The 18,937-nt window shown below is 37.8% G+C and overlaps 1 protein-coding gene across 4 annotated transcripts in view; it reads left to right on the forward strand.

Moving 5' to 3' along the window:
* The first annotated feature begins 694 nt into the window (after window positions 1-694).
* The window catches only part of slc24a4b (solute carrier family 24 member 4b), a 40,650-nt gene continuing 22,407 nt past the window's right edge, over window positions 695-18,937 (forward strand). The window contains exons 1-2 of one of the 4 annotated variants that reach the window (XM_038267625.1): window positions 695-1,462; window positions 9,751-9,858. In XM_038267625.1, coding sequence (XP_038123553.1) covers window positions 1,300-1,462; window positions 9,751-9,858 — 271 coding nt within the window. In that variant the 5' untranslated portion in view covers window positions 695-1,299. Of the gene's footprint in view, window positions 1,463-9,750; window positions 9,859-15,770; window positions 15,830-18,937 lie in introns of those variants that run through there. The other 3 variants (XM_038267624.1, XM_038267626.1, XM_038267627.1) reach the window with 3 other exon arrangements.

Consider the following 18,937-nt stretch of genomic DNA (forward strand, 5'->3'; position numbering starts at 1 on the left):
CTTACAAACTGCTATCAATTTCAGCTAGAAAGTTGTGACCAATATCAATGGAAAATGACATCAAACTCGCATCGGAATTGCTTTCTTTGTTTCCATTGGAGTCACATTCAAAAAGGTCCCACATAAGGATGCAGTTTTTAGGGAAGGGGCTGAAATGTGACTAAAGGTATCGGATTTTGGCCAAATCTGAGCAAACACACTTGTTCAATAGAGGTTACTTGATCTCCCAAAAAATCTAATTTGGGACACATTTGCCTGCAGTGGAGTCTTAAGCCACTTATCTGTGTTAACTTATGTTCAAAACAATTTATTTACCCATTAAAACCCATTCGGACATAACTAGTAAACTTAAAACAGAACTTTGAAGTTTCCAAAAACTAAAGCCTGACTGCTTGAGAAAAGATCAGAGGTCTTTTGAAGTTTATGAATAGAAGGGCAAAATATGAACTAAGAGTAGCAGCAGAGTTACACTACAGCAATGACAAGTGATAAACTTAATGAGGGATTTTATGAATCAATCAACAAATGAAGCCTACTTTGCATTTCAAGGATTTTTATTTCATTTGAGTAATTTCCATTCCTTACAAAAATCAAATCATAGCAGAAAGCTTAGAGCATATTCAAAAACATAAAAAAAAAAACATAAGCCTTTTCCTTAATAGTAGCAAAGTTCGCTTATACTTGAGGCTGGCACTGGCCGGTCTACTCTCATCACCGCCCGGTTATTCTCTACTGAGAGGGCGTTCATTCGTGAGGAGGGGTGGAGGCGCACGACACGACCGCTGCCCAATTTGAACAATTATCTCTGATGAGCGCAGATTGGTTTCACTAACAAGCGCAGGTGCGGAGGATTTGTGATGCGGCGCAGCTGAGCGTTTTTCAGGTTTGTGCCTGGACACTGGCGCATCCTTATGTTGAACATTAACTCTTCACCGGATACAGAGTTTATTTTTTCCCCTCCTTTGGGCTGGGATGCATGCTACAAAATGAGATCTAGTCTTGTATGCCAGACTCGATCTAAATTCAGGAGCATTGCTGAATAAATCTGGATCCACATTGAGAATTTGACCGCACTGTCATTGCCCTGTCCAGCCTAAAAGCTTCCTCTAAATCTGTCGGGAAAACGGAAACAAAAAATCAACTTCATCTCTCTACTGCCTGCGCACTTGGACGACTTGAAATGAGGAACACATTTCGGCTTTTTTCCCTGTGAAGATACAAGCCGGGCGGCAGCTTTCCCTTCGGCTCTCAAGGACGCGCCAGAAAAAAAGTGGCCCCTGGCCGAGCGAGCTGCGGAGCATGGAGCGGGACGACTCCGAAGCCGTGAGCCCGTCCAAAAAGACGATCATCACGAAGATCTTCAAAGTTCGCAAGAGGAGGGAGATGCTGTTCGTTCAGGTCTGCTTCATCTGCAGTGTCCTCTTCGTGGCATGGAGCATGTCGGCTATGTTGGGCAAGACAGGTGAGTGTGTGTGGAGGGGGGGAGAAGAGAGGGGACGCACCGGGGGTGAAAGGGTGCCTCAGACATCTGCAGAGTGTTCATGCTTCACTGTCACATTTATCATAAAATGTATTATTATGCTTAAATCTTCAGTGCAAAAGAATCAGAAATATATATTTAACGAACAGGAACATTCTGTCCAACCTGTGCACCATGTTCATCCAAACGACAATTGCATAAAAATTACCGGGTAGTTTTGTAAAGCCGCGCATGCCGTCGGGTCGCAGGTTTTTAAATGAAAGTACATTATGTGTGCCGCAGTGTGCGCGGCGGCGCGTTTTGAAATTGACAGGCACGCTTCTAATTACAGCATGCTCCTCATCCACGTGAAGACTTTTTTTTTTTTTTTTTAAGACCCCCCCCCCCAAAAATAAATAAATAAATAAATAAATAAATAAAAATAAAACACATTTTTTTCTTCTTGATTTAAATTGCTTTCAATTCTATCAGAATGTGCGTTTTCCAGATGCGTCATGATCATGGTTACGGCTGGCATCATTGCGTCTGGCCCGGGGCTCCACGCACGCACATCCTGAACACACATGTTAACGAAGATGATCTTGCTCCTTTGCTTCCGCATGCTGCTTTTTATGCAGAGGCCACAAACGATATCTGCGATGAAGGGAGGGAGAGGAGCAGGAGGAGGGAATAGGGGATGCGTCTTCTTGCGATATTATTTCTCGAACTCGTCCACTGAGAAAAGATTCCGACAGTGGTGATGATCATGCCTCGTGTGTGCGCGAACGCAACCCAAACATGCCCTCTCGTGTGCAGGAACTCTGGCGGCAGGCTCGTGCAGAGCATCCCACTCAGCCCCAGCGCGGTTATGTAATCTGATGGTCAACCTTGACATTTTTGCTGGTTAAGAATGAGACAACACGTGGGGGTTAAAGGTTAAATATAGACTATTTCCAAAACCTTTAGGACCAACATTAGTCAGACTGCGCCTGCATTTAAGTGTGCAGTTTTGACACAATTAATCTAGATTTCTATAATTGATTTTGTACCCATGGAAAATATCTAACTATAGCCTCTTTATTTTGGAAATGCCTCATTCAATTAAAAAATATAAAATTTGGTCTCCCAGCTCCCCCTCCGGTCCCTATAAAGGCTGTTTTTATAATCAGACAACAATTAAAATCTGCTTTCCCAATTAGTTTTGACATTTTTGTTGTAAGATCTGCATTTAATTAAATTAATCAGGTATGCACCTGAGGAAATGCCAAGTTTTTTATATATGTATCCAGATGTTTTTTTTTTTTTCCCTCTGGTGAGGTAGCCTTATTCCATCAAAATAATGCAGTAAATTAGTTAATAAATTAACTTTTATTAACTTCTACTATATGTATGTATACATGTCCCTTGTAATAAACCACCTTTACAATCAGGCCAACTATGTCCTCTGTAGTCCAATTATCTAGAACCTGATGTCTTTAAAAGAGATAAACATGATCTTAACTGGTTATTTTTTAATAACCTTACCATAGCATGACAGTAAGAGCTTTTGGAAAGTTGATTAGTTATGGTCTGTGACCTCAAAAAACCTCCTGTATTTTTCTTATATTTGGTCTTAGAAGTGCAGTTGAAAGACAATCTTTCCAAAATCTTGATCAATTCCAGAATAGTTATCAAGAAAACAACCTCTGTCGTGGAATTTGATGTTGGCAACTGATGTGATCTGTGAACACCACTTCTGATCTTACCTGTGATAAATTATCCAGGAAGCTGAAACATGAATGGTATAGCTATGCAGTAAATCAAAGCTTATATCTAGATAAAAAAAGAAAACATTAATGATATATCTTTGATAGTTTAGAAATAATCTGGCTGGGAAGACCAGATGATACAAAGACTGCAGGAAGGGGACTCTAAGATCATCAGAGACTAAACTTCTATTTAAATGTGATTTTTCTTGTATTTATAAGCTAACCTGCAGCTTTTTTTTTAAACATTTCATTTGTTGTTGGATTGGACACACTAAATATAAAATGTATTACAACAAATTAACATAGTTCATCCTGGTGTTTTAACAGGGGTCCAAGCAGGTTTGAGAGCTATTAAAGCAAATAATTTGAGCTTTAAACACAGACCAGTTAACCTTGGGATCAATCAAAATGACTGATGGAAAACATAAAATGGTGCAGAGACCAAAGTATGAGCAATGTGAATTCTTTTGGTCCTTGTTTAATAATATACACAGATTTTTGTGTTGATTCAAACATTGCAATAATTAAATCCTTAGATTTGGTGGGTGGGTAAGGAGCATGATCTCTGTATTGGTGCTGGGAGCACTAGCTTTACTCTAGTAGTGTTCATACAATCCAATACTGTGTATTGGTTGTGCAAGTCATATCCTTCGCAGAAAACTTGATTTTTATCAAAATGGCATAAAGGTTCTTATTCATTCTTGGCGTTTGTAATTTCATAGTACTTAGTTTCACCTCATATCTAAGGAATGATGACTAATTTGCTCTCAACTTCAACCAGAACAAATATGTGCCATGTCTGAACCATTTCATATCTGAAATTTAAAAAAAATGGCATCCAATTTTAGTCTGATCTGACACGGCAGTATAAAGCTGTGCATCAATCCCATAATCGGGGAAGCTTGTCACATATATACAGATTAAGAGCGTGACTTAAAATTGAGCCTTGGGGAACTCAATTTGTTTATAGACCAAGGTTAAAACTTAAAGGTTTTATTTAGAATGATCAAACAAGATGCAGCAGATGAGAACCTAATTAGCCTCCTTTGTGTTTCAGACCAGTCATTGTGGGCCCAAGGCTAAAGGCTGTTCAACTATGCGTGTTACAACCACTTGAAGAATTATCGGGAGTGTTTTGATTACAACCTAAATCTAAGCATAATTTTAACTTCCTTAGCTTGAACAATGGGCTTCATGTCCAACTCTACTACTTCCTGAACCTCAGCCAGCACTTTTGATTCCTGTCTTTCATTAAAGAAATAGTCCGGTCAGCAAGGAATAACCAATGGGTCATTATTTATACCTAAAACTAATACGTTCATGATGTAATAAATCTAGCGTTAATAAGTAAAACAAACAAAAAAATATCACTGAGTCTGGGAGTGGCCATTTTTGCCCAAATATCGCCTCATGCCCTTGACATGTTCTGGCAGTGATATCACAGTGCGGTAAGCCTAGCGCCATTCTCCCCGCTTTCCAAGCAAAATCAATGGGAGCTTTCGGACATCTGCAATCAACAATTATTGAAGATTTTGAGATGACCTCACATTGAAATTTGCGAGAGCCATAGTTAAACTGACAATGCCCACATCCATGGTAGTTGGATGTTGTAATACCTCGGAAAAGTGGAAAAAAAGTTATTTCACCTTTCCATGATCCTCCACGGATGGGTTCGTTGTTGGATTGCCAAATCAAAGAGTGAGAATTTGTCATTGAACTTATGGCCGGAGAAAAAACGCATCATTACTCCGTTACACTCTGCCTAGCATAGTGCACTGGTCATCACCATCATGGACAATAGCATGTTGTGACAAGTACCAGATACAGCACTGGGACTTGCTCTAAAGCCCGATACCTCACTGTGACATCACAAACGGGTAAATGGCCGTAGTGCTCTTTGGCAAACATGAATGTCTCCGGTAAAGCACATTCAATCGAAATTACTCTTAATTAAAAACACTTATTTTTTGAAAAGCATGTCATTTATTACAATTGAATTTAATAAACTCCAGTAATTGTCGTGGTTGTGAGTTACAATGTACAAAAGTAACCAGTATCAAGGTTGCACCAATGGTTTATTAACCAGTTAAGCTAGACTGATATTTAACAATCTAAGGTTGCTCTCCTTGAATGTTTTTGGGCAAAGAGACAGCAAGGACGTCCAAACAAATGACATGGCAGACACTGTGAGAAGCCACAAAAAACTTAAACTTTGAAGCTGTTGTTGATTCTGTCATAGATGAAATTGTGAATTCTGACAAAACGCATTTGATAGCAGCAGCAGAAGCAGCAACGTATATATTTTTGCTCTGCCATGTGTTCCGTTTTAACTGTGGGCTCTGCAGGTTTTGCTTTCATCACAGCCACATTTCCCACATTAAACCATAACAATGCAACATAATTGGCTGGCCTATTTTTAGTTGAAATCTGTGTCTCAGACCTCGGAACCTAAAATTTGCATCACCAAGAAAAGTAACTAATCCAACTCTTGATTTTTGAACACACAAGGGCAGGGGAGCGGTGGAAACTTTTAGTAGAAATGTCTGTTGTCTGAAAGGAAATATGGTCATGTTTAGTAGTTAGGGTGAATTCAACCCATGTCTAGTTGTGATTGATCCCAAATGATTTGCTGAACAGTCCAGATGGATAGGATGTGATGTACTGCCTCTGGGTGTCATCTTTGTGAGTCAGGGGTGGGGCTCAACATGCTGTCACTTATGCCGATCACAGCATGCATATGCACTTGTGACAAAGCTATACACTGGTTATAGGCAAAGGTGTGTGGAACACTAGGGCATCACACTGACGGGTTCCTGTGCAGGTTCGCTAAGGTGGCCCTGTGTGACTGGGCAAAACAATTATGTTAATGACGATAAGCTCTAATTGTCGTCATATGAACTTTGATGGATGGTTGACCTTGGTTAACATGCCGCCTAGGTTTCTAAAATGGAACCAGAGGATATTATTAAACCATTACTGCTGTGTTTTCTGATGCTCATGATTTCTGCCTGCCGATAATTTCATGCAGATGGAAACATGCTTGGGACTCCTATCCTGCAGGACCCTCAAAATTTGACATCAAAGCTAAATATTTGTAAAACACCCTCATTGCAGCAGCAGTAGAACGTTAGAACCTCGGGTTTCAGAAAAACAAAACTCATTATAGTGAAGGCATTTATTCCCTAAAGTTAGATATTTGATATCAAGATGCGTGTCTATATATTTAAAATATTGTCAGGAACGCAGCTTTAAATATAGGCAATGTAATTTTGCATTAAAACATGGATATTTTCACAATCTCTGTGTAGATTATTCTGAGCACTGCAATATTGTGATATTAATTACATTAAAACAATTACAACATGGACAATAACAAAGTTATTGATATAGGAACATCTTGTTACAAGGAATGTACTGATCAGAGTATGGGCTCCGATGTTGGGTAATTAGCTGGTTTGGATATTGGATTAACTCTGTTGATCCAAGCTTTTTTGAATTTATAAAAAAAGGATATATATAGATATAGATAGATATAGATATAGATATTTTATCTATGTTATTTATTTTTAGCAAAGTGCCTTTACTGATACGGGATTGTATATGCTTAATTCAATGGTGTCTGATATCGACCAATACGCTCAGCACATGTATCAGTTTGGATCAGGAAAAAAAAAAAGAATTGGATAGGTGCAACTCTTCTTGATACATGGCAGCTTCCTGATTTGTAAAGCTAAACCTGCAGTAATGAAAGAAAATTCAAATACATGTCAGGGTAAACTAAAGCAGCTGAACTGCTAAGTGTAGTCCCCACTAGAGGACCCTCTAGTATCTAGTTCCCATGGGTAAAAATGCTGTTATAGGGTTAGGTGTTAAGGACTATGTTGGGAATTGAGTTTAGGTCAGAGTTATGTATGAACCTTTAAGGTAAGGATCACATTTGGGCTCTCCTACAAATGAAAAGTTGAAAGAAAGTCCCCAGCGAAATGTTAAAACCAGGCGGGTGTGCATAAGATAAATGCATGCATAACTAGTGTTTAGACATTAAAATAAAAAAAATCCAAGCGATATGCTCCCTTTGCCATTTTCAGCTTGACATGTTGCAAAGACTACAAAGATGTTTTTTTGTTTTTTTTATAAAAAGAGATTACACTAAAGTTGTCAGTTGAGGTTTCATAGTTGGATTAAATCCAATTTAGGGGGGGACAGAAAAAGTTAACCCTGCTCGTCTTCACAACGCCAAAGCATGAATAAGTAAATGAAAACCTGTCTTCAGTAGGAAATCTGACGTTGCATAAGTCATCAATGTCATTCTCACAACCAGCTGAGACGTGTATTATACCACCCACCCCCCTCTCTCCCACTGTCTGCCCAGAGGTGCTGGCAAATTACATCTTTAAATGGATACAAGTTGGTGTTAATCTGGACAATTCAAACAACTGTACTCCTGTGTTGACTTTAAGTAGAAATGTCAGAGATGTTATCTTGTGGTTTCACAACTAACTGCTGAGGAAATTGCATTTGGAGGAAGAGTTGTGCGAAATTAAAATGGTTGCATGTCTAATTCAGTTTTTCTCTTGGCACAAGTAAGCCTAATGATTTATCACATACTGGTTAAGTAAGAGCAGGATATTAGGAATGACATTAGAAGGCTTTCAATTTGACATCTGTGATCAAGAGGGGGAGGTCAAGAGATGGCAGACCAGGCAAACGAGTTGATTGAAAACGGGTTAAACTGATAGCTGCAGGGTTTGGTCTTCAAAAGCGAGAATTGGTAGGAAGTAGCGTGTCTCTTGTGTAATTTGATTATTCAGTGGTTGCTGATCTGTTTGACTTCTGAAATATTGTCCTTACGTATTTGAGTCCAGGGACAATACCACTTAAGGCAAGTTGCAAAATGCCAGGAAAAATAAAGATTTAATCCTATAGTAAAACAAGTGTGGACCAGAAATGAGAAGACTGCTTTTTAAAAATATTTTTCCTCTCTTTGGGGGGTGCCTTTGCCTAAAGGAAAATCTAATTTTGGAGGCTTAATTGCTCCACAGGACCCCCTGCATAATATGTTAAACGCAAATCTAACTGGCCCAAAAATACTTGCAATGAAAGGGATTACGCACTAGATATCAACAACTTGGAAGAAATAAAAACGAAACAAAAACCCACTGAAATACTCAACCAGTCTCATTGATCGTCAAAAAGCGAATCTGTTGTAGTAACCTTAAATTTTTGTCACACAGTTGTTTTATAAAAAAAAAAAAAAAAAAAAAAAAAAAAAGCAAATCTAATAACCTAAAACATGAGTTGAATCTTGGTGCATTGACACAATGGATCTATTAAATTTTGTCAAAATATATGAATAAAAAAACTGAACTTAACTGGAATTTGAAGCAATGAAAAGGTTTCTCTATTTGGCTTAGTTATTTGGACAATGATTACATGATCTTATAGATAAATTTTGCATTAAGTCTTATTTTTTATTTTTTCTAGCTAATATTGTGGGAGATGTGCATTAAGAACTTATGTAGATCAAATTGCTGTATGACAAAAGGGCATCCATAGCCCTCGACATTTAAGTGAAATGATTCTTTTTAAACAAGACCTTTGATTTTGTTGCAACTAATTAGTCCAATTTGTATCTTGAATTTGCATATACTTATAACCAATGCATTTTACCTTGTGAGAAGATCTTTCATAGAAAGATTAGCTAAACCTCCCAAGTTCCCCTTATTGGGGAATTTGGGTGGTCTACAATGGTCATGGTTGCTGGTAATCTAGAGGGGGGGTAAACACTATGCAAATAAACATTACTGTAAGCAGTAACATCTTTACATGTAGGTTCTAGTATAGTCTGTGCGACTAAGAGGTTAAACACATTTATGTGACACCGATTTAAATACAAATTTTTTTTGGTCTTGGAAGTTTAATTCATGCAATTTATCTTCAGAATATTAAGGCATCTCATAGATCGTCTGTATGAAATATGTTTATATTATCAAATAACCTACAAGTTAAAGGTGGATGGGAGCATCAGTTCTATCATTCTGTCCCTCAGTCCAGTAATGGCTTTGCAGTACAGTTTTTCATGAAAATTGCAACTTTAAAGGGCTGCTCAGTCAATTTGAACATCTTTACATAATGGGTTTGAGACTGCTTTTATTTTTTTCACCCCTCTTGTCCTCATTAGAGGCTTAAAAGCAGTTTATTTAAAAAAAAAAAAAAAAAAAAAAAATTCTCCCGCCCCTGAAATATAATGGCACAGCTGTATTTGACGTCATGTTGATACTGGATAAAATGCCACATCTACATAAATGGAACTTTTAAAGGATTAAGCAAAAGCAAACCTTGGTTGGATTAATGAGCATGATCATGGAGTCCTGTTCATAAATGGAACCTTAAAACTTTAGCTATGTTGGTTTTGTTTGCAGAAATAAGTTTCAAGGCCTCCTTGGAACTAAAGTTTGAGTTTATCTTGCAACAAATGTGCTGCAGATTTAAATGTGTACCTGCTAGTATGGGCTAACTGGTGATGTTTTTATTCTGTTTCAGGTCATGGGATGACTGTAGAAGGACATCCAGACTTTGAACACTGGGGTAGAAGGCTAATGGCCTCCATCTCTGAAAATGACACTGAGCCAAAGAACTGTTCGGAGCCAGGTATGTAGATTTATTGATTTTTTTTTTTTTTGAGTAGATCATGGTACATTCATACTGAGCAGTTTACAGTGACTCAAGAGTGTTTTACCTCTTATGCAATAACTTCACATTCAATGTCTACCTGGGGTACAGGAAATTAATGTTAAGTTGAATGCGAGTGTAGCTATTAATCAAAAAAACGATTGTCATAAATTGGTCCATGTCCTGTGTGTTAGGACAACAAATGAAAGTCTGATTCATCTTCAAATCGTGGTCAAATGGTTAACTCTGCGCACACATGGAATCATTTCACAAAAACTTCCATTCAAAATGTAAGAATTTAACAAAGATGGTCAAACATATTTACATGAAAACCTCTTGACTAAGATGACATGTACTCAGGAAAGATATGAAAATGGTTGAAAACTACAATAGATAAAATAATGCAATTTAACTGTTTGAAGGCATGGGATTTAGGGCAATGGTGGCATTGAATGCCCTGCAACCACACAGTTCTTGGTTTAACCAAGAAGTCTTGCCTTGTAAGGGTTAGGGTTGGCTTTCAATGTCAGAGTTCTAGGGCAAGAAACTTTACCTGCATTGCCCACTGATAGTGGTCAGAGGGCCCCTTGCCTCACTTCTCAGTGAGTACCAGGGCATCTGTGGCTAAAATGTAGCTGGCCATAGATGTATGCGTTAATGGGTGGCTGAGTTAATGCCATGTAAAGCACTTTTGTCAAATCTCCTGACTTGAACAGCTTTTGCCATTCTCTTGAGAGATGTTTTATTTTTTTCTTGAAGAGTTTGAAACGGACTCGGATTACCTTTTCAATCTACTATAACTACTATTTGCTTGGAGAGCCATTACAAAAGAGTGGAAAGGTTGACAGTCTCAATCTTACAGAGTATGGCAGAGGGGATGACATGTCCCTGCAATGTGTTTTGGAGAGAGTATTACAGCAGTTTGGAGAGGAGACCAAGAGTTTTTCTCAACCGTTAAAGATGGGCTCTGTTTATGCACCTCAAAGCTCTATCTCTCCGTTTCTTTTCCCTGAAAAGAGACCATTTGGGACAAACTCTTTGAATAACACTTCATAACTTGTATGTATTAAATAACCAAAAGACATGACAACAGATTCTCATAGGATTTGTAATCTTACTCAGATCAGAGAAGTTGCTTAGAATGTACAGAAGGCAGCTGCTCACCACTCAGGACGTTTAACAGTTATAAGGGCATTTTATATATCTCCAGTCTGCCACATCATATTTTACATCATACACGTTAGCAGATGATTAGACATCCATGGCTCCAGCCTTATATAAATATTACACTTCGTTCTTAGCTGAAGGACACTGCTCTCATTCAATTTCCAAAAATTGCCATGAACAGAATGAAGATTATAACTGTATATCCAGACAGAGGAACTGTCCTTATTGGATTAAAACGTCAGTTCTGACATGCAACAGGCAGCCAATAACAAGGTGTAATAAACTCACACCTTCAATGATAATTATCCTAACAAAGGTAACATCTCTGCTCATATATCCCCATGTTATCTCTATGTACAGGTGTGTTGGGAACTATGAGGTGCAACGCATTATGAAGGATGCACTTCTAACAACAAGCAGTTATGTCAGTTACAGTGATATGAGAGCGACGCAGCTCCTGTGATGGATACTTGCCCACATTCAATGTTGGGAAAAATCTGAGCTGTTGTCTTGGATGTGACAAAGAATGGAACACAGTGGAGATGAAGCTTTATAAAAATAGATGGCGGAAAAAACAATGCTAACTTGGGGTGAAGTAGAATATGCCCTTAAGAAGTTTGTGGGTTTCTTTTAGAAAGGCTGTTTTAATTTGGCCCTTAAAAGGACTTTTGAATCATTCACCATTCGTCCCCTTCTTGTTGCTCCAGATCGGGGCACAGCCAGGTGCCTCCTCAGTGTTTTGCTTTGATTTTCCAACAGTCAGCTGTCTTGGTATCTGTCATCTGTAAATTATAAGTTTCTGAAGGGTTTTCACATTTGATTTTATTAAATTTATTTGTTCAGAAACACAATTTGTTAGACTTAATGTATTAAAACCATTATCCAGTACTTATTTCTTATGTTGATTAACCCATTAAATAGCTTGCATCTCATGTATGAAAGTACGTTATGTTAGACTGGGGGAAAATCAGAATTGGTGACTTTCTTTTTAATGAATTAAAGGATATTTATAGGGAACAAGAGATGGAAAGAAATTTCTCTTCATCTCAAATGTGCCTTTTTGATCTGTTTAATCTGGTCAACTTCTGTTTTCCTCAAACCCTGCTGACTACTTTGTAAATATATTTAAATCACCTTTTGATGCAGGACTTTTTTTTTTATTATTTTATTAGTTTTATTTCAAATTAATCTACCTGTAGCATCGAAAACTGTATGATTTGATCACATAAATTGGAAGAAATTTTAAATTTTGCATTACCTCACTTGAAGTTTATCAGGTTGATAAATAATTACAGGTCATGATAGGAGGAATATCTGGTTCATTGCCAGTTGAATAATATTTAAGTTTCTGTTTTGCCATTAGAAAAATACAATTGTGGATATTGGCTCTTGGTCTGCTTGGTCACATGGTGGTCTAAATACTTTAATCACAAGACTGAAGTTTTACCGCATGTTGACTTTTCCCACTCTTTAGCACATGAGGCACCGGAGAGGCCTTGAAATTCCTTGCATTTCTTCTGTTATCCCATCGCAGCCCCCTTTTTTAAGCTGATCATATGACTGTTCTTGTGTCTCGTGAATACTTTTCAAGTTGCAGTCTAAAGGCCACCTTAACTGATGGACTGTTTGTTCAGCTATGGGGAATAAAGGGTTTACTGTCACACTGATCTGGTTCCTTTTAGAAGTCTTAAATTATTTCTCTCTCACTAACTCGGCAACAGTCACACTTGGGAATATGCATTAAGCCATTGAATAAATTATAGGTAATCATAGTTAAAGAATACCTACAAACCTTTTCATAGAAATTGAGGACAAGTAAGATAGAAAACTTAATAAATATACATTTTATTTATAAAATAAAAATTGCCATAACTTCAACTTTGTGCTTATGTGTGGTGCATTCACTGATGTAAAGTAAAAATTGGACTTTCCAGTTTACCAGTAGATGGGTTTTAAGATATAAAGCTTAATTTAAACATCGGCCATCTGATTTTTAAGGCGGTATGCTTGGATTGTTTATTTCTTTTTTTTATCAGCACCTACAGGGATGGTTTCACTGGATTGATTCTATCAGTGCATTTAGCAGCCATGCCTTCAGATCATGTGAAAAGCATACATTGCAACTCTCTCCATTTTTATATCAATATTTTTTTATTTTTTTGTTAAAATTGAGTAGTGTAAATTTTCAGTGTCAATCTTATGTAAATGAAAGAGGAAATGGCAATATTGTTTTTATGAATTTGCTCCCAAAATCAGCAGCACTTATTAGGGATCGGTTGGTGTGGGGAGGGGAAAAGGAAAAAAAACCCCTCTATTTGTCAATCTTTAGTAAACAGCCTAGATTGGTAAAGCTAAACGTGCAGTTAATCCAGTTATTACTTTCTAAGGTAAAGGCTTTATAAGGACAAAAGAATTGTGCAAGTAACAAGGATTTAAGAGCTTTTTAGGCTTAAGTTATGATTGTTTTGAACATCTAAAATAAAGGTCTGTTTTTTCATTATTCCTGTATCACTTCTGTGATCGGCAAGGAAGCTTTTACCAGAATTCTTGATGTGCTAATGTTTTTCTTTGCATTCCCTACGAACTGGACTGCTAAGGCAGCCATTTAGTGAAGAGCCTCTTTATATAGGTCACAGAGTAATCACTCCTGGAAAACAAACTGCTATACCAACTGCTTTTTGGGCTGTTGCCTCGTGAGTACATGCTGCTTCGGACCTGTCAGATTTAAATTATTGTTTTAATTATTTTAAAATATAAGTTATGACTGTAATCCATAGAAGGCAGGCTCACTCTAAATGGGAAAGGATTAATGCTTTGTTCTTTTTAACTTGTGAAGGATTTCCTTGTGTATCTTTTATCCTAATATTTCTTCTATAGCCTGACCAACTTCATCCCAGTAGGTTTGCATTTTTGTGCATTGCCTATATATATGAGGGTGACTGGCAATCATCTGTCCACATTGCCTGCAACGTTGTTGAGTATGGAGTAAATTATTTTGTAATTTAGGCATTATAAAGTAGTCTATAAATCTTTTCCCATTCAAATTCCCTCCAGCCTCTAGAGCTTGTGGAGGACTGTTGTGTTTTGCACATTGAAAGCAAGTCACTCTTTGACAGTTTCGACAACTTTGCTATATTTAATGATTTCAGACCCCTTCAGTGACTTTCTTTTTTTAATATTTAAAACTTTGGCATCACAACAAATATTCTTTAGTAGAATTTCAAATGAAATCTCAAAACCCAAATGCACAAATTGGTTTTGAGTTTGTAAGCGAGTGCTGCTAACAGGTGGTTGGTCTCACCTGCCTTGTCGTGTCTCCCACCATGCTTTCAATCAGGGTACAGGGAACACTCCTCAGTTTCCCCATTGAAGTTTGTCAAGCAATGCTTCTGTTGGTCCCTCCCTGGATTACAAAGCAGAATCTAAATGGAATTTCTAACACGTTTTATTCTCCAAAACTGTCAGACTAAAATTGATTGAAAGTTGGCAGTGGTATTTTATTGATTTAGTGTCATTGAAAAATTTGTTCATGGTGTACTTATTTGTTATAACGTATGAAAAAAAAAAAACAATAACACCTACCTAAACCGCCATTAGCTTATCTAACTGGTAGCTTCAGTATTGCTGTGCCCACTTAGCCCCAGCTTTTGAATTGAGCCTTAAAACACAAAATAAATGAGAGCCATTGTTTTATCGTAAAATGCTGGTCAGTCTCTCAGATGTCATTTCCAATGGGTAGCTCAGGCAGCCTGGTTTTATGGTTGAGCAGCTGTCAATTGCTCTACTTCATGGTGCGTAGCTGCTTGTAGGGTGCTCCTGAGCTACCAACACATCTGTGACACCTGTAAGAAGAAAGCCACTTCACTCTTTTCTGCTTGAAGATCACTTTTTCTTTGGCTGCTTTATTCTGTTGTGGACGGTGCAGAAAAGACCATACTTGGTTTGACAATTCACACCTATGCTACTAGTAGAATAGCATTTCCTGTTTTGGTTACCTAGTTTGACATATGGTCCTCATGGGATCCTTGCTGCAATGCTTCTCCATTGAATGTCCTAAAAGGATCAAATTCTGAAAGCGTGGAGCTTTAACAGTGTGCCATCCATACCTTATCAGTCACATGTTATTTATCTTGTGACTATCGGGCACAAAAATAGTTAAAGCAGTTCTAAGGAGCTTTCATTTTTATACATTTGTGTTCTCCCCAGTGGACAAAAGCTTTAATTTTTTTGCCTGAAGGAAGATTGCATTTCCCATAATGAACGGCTCACAGCGTGGTAAAATCCTGATCTCCTAGTTGCCTGGAGTTGAATTGAACAGCATTTCCATTTCCAGTGGCTGTAATAAAGACAAATGGCGATGCACCATGTTTCGCTGCTGCCCCCCTCCCTCCACCTCAGCCGACTTGTTGGTGACTGTGACCGATGAGATTGACAGCCTTTAAACAGATAAATAGGTCTGAAAACTTCACAGTAAAGATGCTTAGGCCCCGTCCACACGAAGTCAAAACGAACACGAAACGCTTATATTTGCCAGAACGTTTGTCTTAAAGACGGAGACGTAAAATAAATGTGATCGACCACATGATTGCATGAAAACGCTGCAAAATGTATGCCAGGCCTGTAAGTGGCGCTGTGGTGCCAAAGCAAAAATAGGCGAAAACGGGCAATGAAATGTTGGGCATGCGCAGTAATATTTATACAACAACCAAACCGGTTGATATTGCTCTGTTCTTCCTGGAGATATTCCAGAAGAAGAAGATTCTGTTGTAAGCCCGACAGCAGGGTGAGTAGCATTAGCAGCAACCATTCAACACAGTACGGCGCCGTTGTTGTGATACTGTGTCGCACATGTGTGTTTAGAGGCGACGCTATGACGCATGCGTGTAAGAAAAAAAAATGCGGTCAGAGCTTAAAGATGGAAACGCGAAAACGGCGTTTCAAAATCTTCCCACTCTAAAGGCTTAATAAAAAAAAGACCGTTTACAGACCCCCGAAACGCTGGCTTCGTGTGGATGAGAGGCTGGTTTGGTGAAAAATTTGTGAATTTAGGCCAGGGTTTGACTTCGTGTGGACGGGGCCTTAGATCCCAGCAGGACGGTGCCAATTTGCCTGAATATCATCTGCACAATTTGCATGAATATACAGCCACTCATGGAAACTTACTTGAATCGACTTCCATCTTTTTAAAGGAAGGTGGAAGTAACGTATGCCATAAAGCAGTCTGCACACTTGTAGTTTTGTGTGGCAGGGTTAATGCTACCTTACTGAAGGTTGTTTAGGGTCTGTTGAAACGATACAACCCCCCCTTGGGCCATTACCATGACATACAGGTCTTTCAACTAGTTGTAAGTTGATTTATGAGCACAAAAGTCATGAAAATATTTAATGAAGGTTGAAAAGTAACTTGGAGTTGGTTTAAATATCCAAAGTTTTTAGCTTTAGCAGAGGTAATCTCCATCCTGGAACTTCTTGTGTTTTTGCTACATTAGTAGTTTTTAATTTTGTTATTTTACTTAAACTGTAATAGGGCAATTTTTACACGGTAAATGCCTCTATCATTGTTCCATACATGTAGACTCAAATCTCTGTGCCCCTGTTCTTTTTGGGCTGAAGTACGGAGTTATTTTTAGAGTCTTTATATCTTACCCCAAAATGTTTTAATTAAAATGTTCTAATCTCAAAATCTATACATTTGTCAGACTAACTACTTAGTTTGGTTCTATGATCAAAGCCCAGAATTTGATAATACTCTGCACCTTGGTCTAGGATTTTGATCTCAGGCCATACTCTCCCACAAAAACACATGCCCTAATATACTTTAATCTAGTTATCAGACAATTTATTACAGCTAGGAGTTGGAAAATATGCACAATTTCTTGAATGCTTTGTGGTGCAACTGTATAATGTAAATCTCTAAGATGAACATTTGTAAAACATTTGTCATGTATACAGTATAAATGTCAAAAATCAGTGTGAAAGATCCTAATGGTCTATCAATTCAGAAAGAAACCTAATCCAACTGTTGAGGGTTACTTTTAACAACAATTAACAATTATTTTCTTTAAGTAAGGATTCTCCCTCCCCTGATATTGGTAAACATGCTATATTACTCCAGGAAGTGGGTACATTACATTTTCTTTCCTGATATGTTGAAGTAGCTGATAAAACCTCGGAAAGTGTGTTGTAAAACCATTGCAGGCAGATATTGAGTCACACCACCTCATGAGAGATTTCCCTGTAGCAATCCCATGACCAATGGAACAAGCACTTTCATCAGTTACCCAACTAAGGCAACTGGCAAATCAGGAACAATGTTTTTATTTTTGGAACTGAATTTTTAATTTTTTTATGGGTTCTTTCAGGCAGTAGGAGCAAGATATTTATGCTTGTTTGGAAAGAAGCTGTGGCTTACTTGAGAGACAGACTATTAAATTACTTTCCCGCTGCAAAGCACATGAGATTAGAAAGAATGATACCACAGGTATGTTTCGCTGCAGGAATGATTTACATTCAATAAACTGTTAAAACCAGATTAAACTTCCATTGCAGCTGCATAATTGCCCTGTTTAAGGTACAGAGTTGAAGCCAAACAAAGAAAAATATCCTTTATTGTTTAGGTAGGTATAAATGTAGGCTGGGATGCATATGGAAGAATGATTGTGACATTAAAAAGAATTAGAAATGGTTTTTATTTGCAGCTAAAGTGTGCAGTAGGTGAAGAGATTTTTTTTTTCCTCCCTAAACTTGAAACTGAAAACAAGCTTGGTTTTTCAGAAGATAAAGGCTAGTTTCAAATTTTTGTTTTAGCCTAAATGACAAAATCAAATGGACGTTTTAACAATGGAATCCTACAGATTGTGATTATGCTACCTTGCATAATGCAAACTGACCTGACTTTGCTTTTTGTTCACAAGCCAACAATGGAAATGATGCTGCAGAGGAAGGAACAAACACCTGCAGAAAACTTTTCTGTGCAAATTTATTTTAGCATGCCTGACCTCTTTATGCATTTATACACACCTATTTTGCATCTTGTTCCACTTTTCTGACTGAAGTTGGAGCTGAAATTTACCCAAAAGGGAAAGTGGATCTTTTTTGTATACAGCTTAAGACATTGCTCATAGCGGTCTGCCTTAAGCCACTCCTGAACCACCAGTGTCAAAAGGTCAATGTCCCGAAGTCTTCTCTTCAAAGGAAATGTTAGCATTTTATTAAACCATGAAGGCTCCAGAGTTTGAAGGAAGAGTATCGGCTTGGAATCAAAGTTTCAGGGTCCAGAGAAATGTTTTTGTCTGTTTCTGTTGGTCATTAAACTGGTCTGAGCTAAACTCTGAAGGTGCTTCTTTTGTTTGAAAACACCCTGAAGATTATTTTACTTTTTCTGTTCAGAATCTATTCGATACAGTACAATTTTCAGTTGAGTTGCATTTTGAAATATTTTGGCATCTGCAAACTATAAAAGTGAAAATGAAAACATCTGAAAATTGAAGTTGTGAGATCTAAGATTTTACTTCTATAACGGATTTGCTGAAATATGCATTTTTAAAGGTATTCTAATTAATGTCCACTGGTGTGTGTAATAATGCAGATTAAGGTCCTTATGTTGCCATATGTTTTACAGGTTTTATTAAGATGTCATAAAGAACAGATGTTAAATGTTAGTAATTTTCATATGACCTAGAGAGGGTCCCATAAGTTGAATCATGATTGCGTGTTTGCAGGAATAGCTGACGGTTGCATTCATATTACACTGCTCACTGATGCCTTCTGGAGCAGGCTAATTATCTAATGGGCTAATAATGGCCCAGAGGAATCACTCTCTCCAAAAAGTCACTTGACTGCTGTAGTGGATTGTCAGTTGTATTTAATGACCTGGCTGGTCTGTGGGTCA

This window comes from Cyprinodon tularosa, unplaced genomic scaffold (genome assembly GCF_016077235.1).
Source record: "Cyprinodon tularosa strain WSP-4 unplaced genomic scaffold, ASM1607723v1 ctg68, whole genome shotgun sequence".
Classification (NCBI taxonomy): Eukaryota; Metazoa; Chordata; class Actinopteri; order Cyprinodontiformes; family Cyprinodontidae; genus Cyprinodon; species Cyprinodon tularosa.